Source organism: Micromys minutus (assembly GCF_963924665.1).
Source record: "Micromys minutus genome assembly, chromosome: 4".
Lineage (NCBI taxonomy): Eukaryota > Metazoa > Chordata > Mammalia > Rodentia > Muridae > Micromys > Micromys minutus.
The window spans coordinates 24,144,362-24,155,484 of record NC_137973.1 but is presented as its reverse complement, the minus strand read 5'-3'; the positions used below and the strand labels follow the sequence as shown (position 1 = coordinate 24,155,484).

Genomic DNA, 11,123 nt, shown 5'->3' with positions numbered 1-11,123 from the left:
AAAAAAAAGCAATCTGGGAAGTAAAGCGTTTATTTCAGCTTACTGTTCCAGGCAGGGAAGTCATGGGCAGGAACCTGAGGGCAGGAACTGAAGCCCAGGGTAAAATAGTGCATGCTGGTTTGTTCCCCATTACCCAATCTGTTTCCTTATACAGTCCTCTCTGCCAGAGATCACAACTCCCTGTGATCTCAGCCCACACACATTAATCATTGATCAAGAACATGCACTTGCCTACGAGCAACTCTAATGGGAGCATTTTCTCCATCAGGAGTCCCGCTTCCCAGGCAACTGTTGCTTGTGCAGTTGACACGAGCCAAGCAGCGCAGCTAGTTAGGCAACACCTGCCTCCCTGTATCTCTCTGTCCTTCCACATTCTCTGTAGTGGAAGGAGAATCTTTCCTATGTGCGTCAAGGCACATGGTTCAGAGATGAACCCTCCAGTAGCTATACTGTGTCCACTCCGCTTCCTCATTCCTGCTTGTATCTGACTAAAGCATCTCCTGAACAGGAAGTCTTGAGCAGGAGATGTACCTTCTGGGTACCTAGAGCATGCATACCACCCAACGATAACATGATAAACCCGGCATCATTTCTTACAGGTTCCCATTTTCCCACCACCTAGTCTGGACCGAGCTCCGGAGAGGAGTCAGTCCAGCACTGGAAATGGTGCCGCTTAGTAGGAACTGTCTCTCTAGTACCAAGGGGAGATTTAAATTTTGAAAACTACCAAGAACCTGATTTGGATTTCAGTGGGCCTAAAACTCAGTATTCTCTGCAAAGCCAAGTGCAGCAGAAAGCACATATCTATAAAAGGAAGACATCCTACGCAGGAAGAATCATATCACTCCAGTGCGCAGATATCTAAGCAAGTCTGTAAAGAGGAAGGACGTTTGCTTTTGCAGCACCCATTGGTATGGACTGATTGACAGACAACTTTGCCACTTCCTTTTTTTCTATTTGGGTTAAGATCCCTGCTGAACCGCAGTGTTCTCTATCCCAGATCCTCGGTCCATCTGCCCTAAGGACTTGAGCTGCTCCTGTCTCCAAGGGAGCTCCTTGCCTCTAGGCTCATGTTGCTGTGCTCACTGCTTCTGGTCTTTGGTAGGTAGGATGCTGAAAAGGGCTGGGGTGGTGCCAGGGTAGGACTACCTCTGCTTGGGCATCCCTAGACACTCTTCCTGAGCATATGCCTCTCTGCTGGGGTGGTGGCACTGGGTTTCTTCTTCTGATCCAGTATTAGCAGGTATAATGCTAATGGGAACTGAGCAAAGCAGTTCCCAGGAAAAGGAAAAGACTATGAGTGCATGAGTGTGTGTGTGTGTGTGCGTGTGTGTGTGTGTGTGTGTGTGTGCGCGTGCGTGCACCCCTTACTAAAGGCTGGTTACTTGTCTCTATTATTTCTGTTTTACCTCTAGGAAAACAGTACATTTTCATTAAAAGAGCTTCAAAGGTCGTTTCCTTTAGAGCGAACACATGCACAGCCCACATAAATCTAACACTCCAAGGCCCAGACTCTACTTCAGGCTTCATCATTTTTGGCTAAACTCTCCATACATTTAGACATCACATAGACTTCAAGCCTGGCTGACCATAGTTGCTATCATAGGCTGTGCCTATAAATATGACTCTGTTTCACTGCCTCATGCACAGTAGTAAGTCTAGAATGCAGAAAGGAAGAGAACTAATCCCAATGATATATGAGCAGACCCTCTGTTTCTTTCGTGGATATTGCTAGCACTTAGGTTGCCCCTGTGTTGGTAATTTCTTTTAAGCAATATAGTCTAAACAGTTTCAAGGTGGAGCACCCAAATTGGCTATCCAATACCAAGTGGTCAGTCCTGAAATTACATATATACAAGTAACACGGATTGAGCAGATTGTATTATATATAGATGTGTGTGATGTGTGTGTATACGTATATATATCATATACATATACACACATAGATAGATAGATAGATAGATAGATAGATAGATAGATAGATAAGATAGACTTAGAAGCCATAAATTTGAGAAAGAGTTGGGGAGAAAAAATTAAGGGAGAAAATGATATAATTATATTTTAATTTCAAAAAATAAATTTAAATTAAAAAGGTAGAAGAGGAGACCTGAAGCTCGTAAAATTTTGCTTGCACGAGACGAACTTCTAGGAACAGACAAGAACCAGTTACAACATGCTTGGAATTATAAAAATGGATCCTGGGTTCCATAGAAATGTTTGTGAGTGAGTGAAGGAAGGATGAAGGAAAGATGGAGAAAAAACATAGAATGAAGGAAGAAAATGGGGAGGAGGAAGAAGCAAAAAGAAAAAGAGAGGGAAGTGCTTGGGAGTCCTTAGAGGGTTAGAACCTTCGAAAAAGCATAAAAACCTTGGTCCTGTGTAATCTCTCTGACTCTGTTCCCTTGCAGCTCCTGTCGGAGTCCAGTCTGGTAAGCAGACCTCTCTTTGTTCCTTTAGATCTCCGGGACCTCAGTCTCTTGGGCATGGGGAGGTTCTGCCTAGGAAAGACTTTTAGCAGAAGGTAGCAGAAGGGATCTGAGCCAGAGTGAGGGTGAAGAGAGAGGCAGGATTGGGCACCTCACTTTCCTCACCCTTGGTCAGCCGAGGCAGGGTATACCACCTCTGCTTTGCCAGCTATTGCTGAATAGGAAGACCATGTCCTGACTCAAACAATGGGTTATTTCCCCTTTGCTGCTGGCCTGGAAGACAGGAAAGGCAATAACTGCAAAGGGAAATCCATCTGTGTGGTCATTGGGGGAAAAGACTCTCATGCCCACCATAAGCAGTGAGTGAGGATATATTCACAGCAGAGGCAGCAGGAGGTGCTCTGCAGAAGGCAAGAACTCCCTTATGTCCCTGTTGGGACAGAAACAATCTAATGCCTAATCTGCTTTTCCTTTCTTATTGGAATTTTAATATAATGAAATTAAGAAAACACTTAGTCTCATGGCAGCCCAGGAAATGTTACTTTCTTCCTTGCTTAAGCATTTGAAAACACATCCATTCTACAGTGGGGAGAAAAAATACTCGTGTGCCTAGGTTTGTCATTTTAAACAAGAATGTTTTTAGATTACTTAGTAGGGAAGGTCTCTAGAGCGACCTCATGGGATCTGGTGAACTCTCAGAAATTATGGTAAGATGCATACAGAGGCGTAATTGTGGCCAAGTTGAAGGAATACAGCTCTAAGTAAAATCTCAAAACTTCAGACTACTAACCCAAGTGCCATGGGGATTTAAATCCTTACTTCAGTCTCAGGAAAAACTGTTACAATGTTTCTGTGTCTCTTGGCCCTTCCATTGTTCTCAGTTTGGCCTCATAAACTTTTCGAATATTCCTTTAATCAAGCTGAGTTTGTTTCTGAAATACTCACAGAAAAAATATTAGCCGGCCTCACCATGTAGGAAGAAGAAAACTGGCCCTCACCACTTCTTTATCAGCCACTGTGTCCTGGCGTCTACCTCTGTTTCCATTATCTTTCTGAGACAGTGGAACCTGTACCTTTGAGCTTGGCGGTCACTTTGTCCCATTGAAACCATCTGAATGAGAAGCTCAAACACGATATAGATACATATAGAGGTGTACCTTGATATATGTGAACAATGAAAAATGCGTACACAAACCAAACCTCCTGGAGGATGAGAAGGTGAACTGAGGATCTAGTTCAGTGCTGAGTGCTGGCCTGGGTACGGCGTGCAGGGCCCCGGATTCGAGCCCCAGAATCTTCAAAACAATAAAGGAAGGAAGGAAGGAAGGATAGATAAATATTCATCGCAGATGATCATCATTATGAGATGTGCTTTAGTGTGACATGCTTTATTTAGGCAGGTCTCGATGTTTCTTATCTACACCTTATGGGCTTCACTCTAGGGTGTGAGGGTCTTAGTTTTTTCCTCCCAGAACAGAAGGACAAGCTGAGCAGGTACTAACCGTCACGTCACGTTTGAACTGTATCTGCCCCTGCACGTCATTCCCTCGGCAGCATCTTGTTTTACTCTGAGCTCGAGTGATGCTCTGTGATGAAGGGCTGTGCTCAGATCAGAGCCTTTTTATCAGAGCAGCGGGCATTTGCCATGCTAACTCCACAGTGCACTGCAAGCAACTCCAACCTGGCATTTGAACGTCTAGCTCTTTGCAGACTGAAATCTTTCTGTAGGAAGATGGAGGCTGTGGGGTAGACTTCCTGAGCAGCAGGCTGGCACGCTCTTCTTCCTTCAGAGATGTCGTGATTTCTCCTGCTGTGGCAGATCCAACACACCTGAGCTATTCATTCACTCCCAGGTGATCACTGTCCTCTAGGGGAACCAATGGCCTGAATAAGTAGAGGCCACACTTCATCCTTGTGGGGACCCTACAGGGCCAACCATGACAATAATTTGCAGACACCCCTTTCAGAGGTTTTAGTAGACTCCAGAGACTGGAAACGTAGATTCCAGAGCTTGTGCCTCCGTGATCCCACTAGTTTTACCAAGGGAGAATGGCATGTATGGAAAGGACTTTGAGTTTATTGTTACTCAACAAGGTTTCCAAGGCACGAGACAAGCAGAGGGGGTTAATCATGGCTGCCATGGGGCACCTGAGGCCATGTCAAAGGTATAAGTGGATAAAAACAGAACCTTCTAGTGGAGGGAAGGGGGGTGCTGAGGCTCAAGCCCAGGGTCTTGCATGTGCTCACTAAGCACCCCACCATTAAGTTGTGTATGCCAAACCCTGTTTACTGCGTATTGTGAGTCATAGCCTTACTAAGTCACCCAAGCTGGCCCTAAACGTAATCTGTAGCTTTGAATCTGTGACCTACCTGCCTCAGTTTCAGAAATAGCTGTAATTCCACACCTGTACTATCTCAATTAGCTAGTGGGCTCACGTTAAACCCATGGTTAGTGTAGCTGTTGGAAGTTGGTTAGAATAGCATAAAATCTATTAACAAGCATACAAAATGCATGCTTGAAAAAAAAGAACCATCCAGTGACCTAGAGTTCACTCCTCCGAGCCAGAAAGTGAGCAAAACTAGTGGGTCCCCAGGCAGCTCCAGATCAAGCTTCTAGATACCTGTAGAGGCTCTGCCTTCCCAGGAGCATAGGGGTAGGGTTCATGTTGTCACTGCCTGTGCCTTCGCTTTCTTTTCAGACTGGTTGAGCATCAGCATACCAGACCGTGCTTATGAAGGAGACCGAGTAGTTATACACTGCACAGGGTCAAATAATGCTGACATAAGGAGACTGAAGTACTTCAAGGATGGATATGGCCTAGCAACTTATGGCAGCGCTTCGAGCTACATCATTGGGAATGCAAGACAGAGTGACAGTGGCTCCTATTCCTGTAAGGCGGATAGGAAATTTTTCCTATTTATAGACACAACAGAAGAAACAAGATCTAAGTGGCTTAGTGTCCAAGGTAGGGGATCATTCTTCAAGTGGCTGTGTGAGAGTGCCGGGAAGGAGAAACAGGCTACGGGCATATGACACTAACCAGGGATGGATAAATGGTAGTGGGCTGTCTGTCCTGGACTATGAGTATGTGTGTCTTGCTCTCTGGGCATTTCTGGAGAACTGTATAGTCTACTACTCACAGGTGGTCTGTTCTATCTTCCCTCCAGAGCTGTTTCCAGCACCCAGGCTGACAGCCAACCCCCAGCAGCCCATAGAGGGGAGTTCGGTGACCCTGTCTTGCAACACCTGGCTCCCTTCAGATAGGGCAACGACCCAGCTACACTATTCCTTCTTCAAAGATGGCCACACTTTGCAGTCGGGCCAGACCTCATCAAAATTTACCATCTCAGCGATATCGAAGGAAGACTCTGGAAGTTACTGGTGTGAAGCAGTGACTGCCTCTCGCAGTATCTCAAAGCAGAGCGGTCGCTCCTATGTGAATGTGGAGAGTGAGCATCTGTGGGTAGGGCTGATGGGGCTGAGTCGGGTGGGGAGCGCAGGAGCGCCAGCCTGATTGCAGGCTTCTTCCTATCCCTGCCGGTGGAAGACATCACCGCTCACTGGGACTCTTGAACACTAATTTTTGCAGGGGCATGATTTCCAATGGCTTTGCCCTACCTTACAGGGAAAAAAAAAAGCAATAGTAACCTTACTCAGGAAACAGAAAGGCCAATGAAGTGCAGCCTCTGTCTGCAAGGGAGACCTCCCCACCCCCAGTTAGGCACAACGAAGGCACCAATAATAATGTCTGAAATGACAGTCACAGTTTTTAACTCATAAAAAGAATCACTGTAGTGCAGAGCTGAGCTAAAGTTATTGTAATGCTCTGCACCCTCTCTGACTTTTACAAATATCTGCAGAAGATTTGCCACGTGCAAGATGTTCCCCAGAGCAGCTGAACACTTTGCCATCACAGTGGCCGTGAAATAGTTTTATGAGTAGTGCCTGTAAAGTGAGTACTGTTGCTCTCCCCATTTTTCAGGAAACCCAAAGCAAAGAGCCCTTAGAGGTTTGCCTTAAGGAAACCCAGCCCAGAGTCCTGGAGTTTAAACGTGGTTTCTCTGGCCCCGTAGATATACCTTAAACACTTTATAACAATTTCTAGCCAGTCCTGCCCCTAGCGGACATCACCAGCAGCATGGCTAACGGGCCTTGCTGAACAGTGCTGGTGTGAGACTGCTTTGTGTATGTGTCTCGGCCAATTTTCAAGAGAACTCTGTGAGGTTACTGTGATTATCTAAATGCTATTGAGGAAAACGGAGGGTTGGAGATCCTGACTTACTCAGATTCTGCAGCTGTTAGATCGAAGAACGTAATTGTTACTCTGGTCAGAAAACTCCCTTTTTAAAATGAGATTACAGCCCTCTCCTTCCTATTTCATCAAGTTCACAAGGAAGTCAAGAGAGGCCAGAACCCTGAGGGAGTGGTCATAAGTGTGGGTAGGGAAACGCGAAGGAAGTGGAGGATAGGATTGTTACTAAGTGTCGACGGGATTGCAGAGTGGTCCCGGGCAATGCCCTAAGTGTGTGCCACTCTCATGAAAAACACGCATGAAAGCAGGGCGAGCTCTCAACTCCAAATATCTACCTGCTGTATTTCCCAGAACGTGCTACTGGACCCTACCTGTCCTGAAGTTCCCTTCCTGGTCTTTAACGATTATCTTCTGTTCACACAGGGATCCCTGTTTCTCAGGTCTCCATGGAGATCCAGCCTTCAAGGGGCTGGGGAGTTGAAGGAGAGCCACTGGTCCTTGAAGGGGAGCCACTGGTCCTTGCTTGCTCTGTGGCTAAAGGCACGGGGCTAATCATGTTCTCCTGGTACAGGCAGGACACGAAGGAAAGCGTGGGGAGGAAAAGTCAGCACTCCCAGAGAGTGGAGCTGGAGGTCCCTGTTATCAGGGAAAGCCACACTGGGGGGTACTATTACACTGCAGACAACAACTATGGCCTTGTCCAGAGCGCAGTCGTGAACATCACTGTGAAAGGTGAGTAGCATCCCCACTCGGAGCCAAGGAGTGGGGAAGATGACAAGGTCTAAGGAAGGCAGGAAGAGGCCGGGAAGCGGTCTGAACACAGCAGGGGTTTTGTTTGGTTGGTGTCAACGTGGCAGCAGCCACACTGGAGATCAAAAAGGGCATGGAGATGGAATGGGGGTAGATAGCCTGGGGGTAACCAGAAGAATGCTCTCCAGAAATCTTCCTCAGTGTGTAACCGCTCTGCTGGAACCTCACTGGATGGTTAGACCAAGCAGGGAGACCTTAGGAAAGATGCACGGGGCAGGAGTGGAGAGTTTAGGTGAAAGCAAGGTAGGCTATGAGTCCTACACTCGCTTCGATAACTCTGCTGTGCTCTCAGTTCCAGTGTTCCGCCCTCTGCTCTCCATCAACGTTCCTGGGGCCCTGCCCTTCATCGGGGATGTGGCGGAGCTCCACTGTGAAGACAAGAGAGCGTCTCCTCCCGTTATGTATCGGTTTTATCATGAAAATATCACTCTGGCCAACACCTCGGCACCTTTCGGAGGAAAAGCATCCTTTAAGCTCTCTCTGACTGCAGGGCATTCTGGGAACTACTCCTGTGAGGCGGACAATGGCTGGGGGACCAAGCGCAGTGAGGTGGTAACTCTCAACGTCACAGGTAGGACAATCTAACGTCTCATCCCAGGGTGCAGCTTGCATTCCACCCTTCCGGAAATCGGAGCTCCCCTTGAGGACCATCCTTACCCCCAGGAGCGCTCTTCAGTCTTAACAGTAGCATCACTCCCCACTGCTTGTTCTTCCTGACTGCTTTTTCAGTTAATCACACATGTGTAAAGTGGGGGTTCAGGCAGCGTAACGCGTGGGAGAGGAGGCAGATGTCCTTAGAGTTCATTGAGGCTCACTCGGAGTGACTAGGGAGCTCCCACGAGCCCTCATAGTTAACAACAACAACAAAACTACAAACAAAACAGATGCTGGGGTTTAAATGTTTATTTAGATGGTATCACTTCATTTCCATTGCATCATAATTTTTTTTCTAAGAAATATATTTAAAACTGTTTTTCTTCACACACCACTTTTCTCATTATTTAAGTTTTGATATATAATGTCTTCATGGGCTCATTGTCTACAATATGTGTAACATGGGTTCTCAATTCCTTTATGAAAAGAACTCATAAATTCTTATAATTTTACATCAATCCTTTATTATTAATTTCTTAGATATCCCTTTGCTCTTGTATTTAGCATTTATTAAAGTGTGGCCAGTAGAAGCTATACTTCAGAGAAACTGTTGAAACTTTGTGGGTGGTTTTGCATGCTATCTACTTTTCTGTGGGAAAAAAAATGTTATTTTTTTTATGATTGGAGTATATATGGAGTCTAGATTGTTTTTCTTTAAACTACTTTCTTATTTAGTCTTTTACTTCAGTCTCTATAGTGTTATATGTATATGGTCTCATTAATCTACCAAGTTTTGGGAAATATAGTCTATCCAGTTTTTGTTTATTTGCTTTGCCTTTTTGAGACAGGCTCTTGCTATTCAGCCCTGGCTGGCCTGGAACTCACTATAGGCTGAACTCAAACTTAGAGAGCCTCTCCTACCTCCATCTCTTTAGTGCTGGGTTGATGGAAGATGGGTACCACCAAGCCTACTGTCTTAGTCAGGGTTTCTATTCCTGCACAAACATCATGACCAAAAAGCAAGTTGGGGAGGAAAGGGTGTATTTAGCTTACACTTCCACATTGCTGTTCTTCAACAGAGGAAGTCAGGACTGGAACTCAAGCAGGTCAGGAAGCAGGAGCTGATGCAGAGGCCATGGAGGGATGTTACTTACTGGCTTGCTTCCCCTGGCTTGCTCAGCCTGCTTTCTTATAGAACCCAGGTCTACCAGCCCAGGGATGGCACCACCCACAATGGGCTGGGCTCTCCCCCCCTTGATCACTAGTTGAGAAAATGCTTTACAGCTGGATCTCATGGAGGCATTTTCTCAACTGAGGCTCCTTTCTCTGTGATAACTCCAGCTTGTGTCAAGTTGACGCAAAACCAGCGTACACCTACCTTAGAAAAGCATTGTTATTACCTGTGATTTTTCTGGCCCGTCTACATTATTATTACCCATGTTGCTATCCACCTTTTTCAGGAATCTTGCCAAGATCCAAGTAGTTTTAAGATGGGATGCTCCCTGCGAATGACAGAAATTTTGTCGGAGTTGACCTGCCCCCTAACAGGAAGTCAGTAGTAGTTGTAACCCCCTGTGGATTGGGATCCACAAGCTTCCTCGCCTTCATTCCTTCAGCTTCTTCCTCAGACAAGCAAAATTGGTCACCAACAATGTCAATCTTGTAGCTATATTTTATCCAAGAGATCACAGAGAGAGAACAAAGATCCCGAGTTTAAGGCCTCTCTAGACTACGTAAAAGAACCTGTATCAAAAGAATATAATGATGCATGATTGTAATCCCAACATATGTAGAAAGCTAAGGCAGGAGGATTACTGTGAGTCAAAGGCAAAAATGGGCTTCAAAGGAAAGCCAGAAAGCGATACAGACAGACAGACAGACAGACAGCTTGGGAAAATCCCTTTTTAATTTCTAATAACTCTAATTTTATTTTATTTTTTTAAAGAAGCCTGGGCTTGGCGGGTAACAAAGGCAGGAGGATTGCTTGAAGAGTCTGCACATACCTTCACCTACTACTCTCTTTGCTTGCAGAGCCCCCGCCCAAAGTGCGTTTGGTGAATGGTCCCCACCCCTGTGAAGGACGAGTAGAGGTGGAACATGACGGCCGCTGGGGCACTGTGTGTGACGATGGCTGGGACATGCAGGACGTGACTGTGGTGTGCCGGGAGCTGGGCTGTGGAGCAGCTCGGCACACACCTGTAGCCGCGCTGTATCCACCACCAGTGGTTGATGAAGCTCTTCCCGTGCTCATTCAGGTAGCCCTGTGCAACGGCACAGAAAAGACCCTGGCTGGCTGTGACCAGGTGGAGGCCTTTGACTGTGGACATGAGGAGGATGCCGGGGCTGTGTGTGAAGGTGGGCTGACAGCTGGCATGGGGCGGAGCCCCTTTTGAGGCTGCCACCTTCTGCTTTTCTTTCTGAACCTAGTCTACAGTGGAATGTGTTTGGGGCAACACTTGCAGATCACATTAGATTGGCCCAGAGTTACAGAAAACTGCCTTGTGAGCCAATGTTACCAGTCCTGAAGATCTAGAGACCAGAGACCATCAGACCTCCTACTTCCTGCCCTCAGACCTCACAGGCCTGAGACTCTGAAGCTCCCAGCGGACTTCGAGACTTCAACAAGACTCGAAGCAATTCCACTCTGAGATAATGTCCTAACAGCTACAAAGAATGCTCTTGTCCCTTGTCCCCAGAGGCCAAGCTTGGGAAAGTCATTTCCTTATCCAGGTTCCCTGCCCTTCTAGGCCCTTCTAGGCCCTTCTAGCTACTGCCTCCTTGGGCAGATGTAGAGGTGGCACAAATGAGGATCTCACGTGCCTGGCTTCCAACTGGTAAAATGAGGTCTAATAAATCACACACAATAAAAGAAACCCCGAGTATGTGTTCATTTCTTCATGTGGGCAGAAACTAGCTTTTAAAAAAAAAATCTTATTCAACCATTTGCTTAAGTTACAGATGTAAAGCAAATTAGAAAAAAAAAAAGTGATCTATAGAAAGAAAAATCAGCCACAGTCAAAGTAACTGATATTAATACAGA

General features: G+C 46.2%; 1 protein-coding gene across 1 annotated transcript; it reads left to right on the top strand.

Annotated features, from left to right (window-relative positions):
* The first annotated feature begins 971 nt into the window (after positions 1 to 971).
* Positions 972 to 10,727, top strand: LOC308420519 (Fc receptor-like protein 2). The gene is made up of 7 exons (XM_080916588.1): positions 972 to 1,101; positions 2,409 to 2,429; positions 5,126 to 5,392; positions 5,595 to 5,876; positions 7,103 to 7,411; positions 7,782 to 8,060; positions 10,115 to 10,727. The coding sequence occupies exons 1-7, from the start codon at positions 1,071 to 1,073 to the stop codon at positions 10,474 to 10,476; spliced, it is 1,551 nt and encodes a 516-aa protein (XP_080772714.1). The 5' UTR covers positions 972 to 1,070; the 3' UTR covers positions 10,477 to 10,727.
* The last annotated feature ends 396 nt before the right edge of the window (positions 10,728 to 11,123 follow it).

Bases quoted from the DNA above. Each gene is read 5' to 3' on its own strand.
- LOC308420519 (XM_080916588.1), top strand. From the start codon at position 1,071: ATGTTGCTGTGCTCACTGCTTCTGGTCTTTG. The intron at 5,393-5,594 runs GTAGGGGATCAT...TCTTCCCTCCAG, and splicing joins TAAGTGGCTTAGTGTCCAAG to AGCTGTTTCCAGCACCCAGG. The intron at 8,061-10,114 runs GTAGGACAATCT...CTTTGCTTGCAG, and splicing joins GGTAACTCTCAACGTCACAG to AGCCCCCGCCCAAAGTGCGT.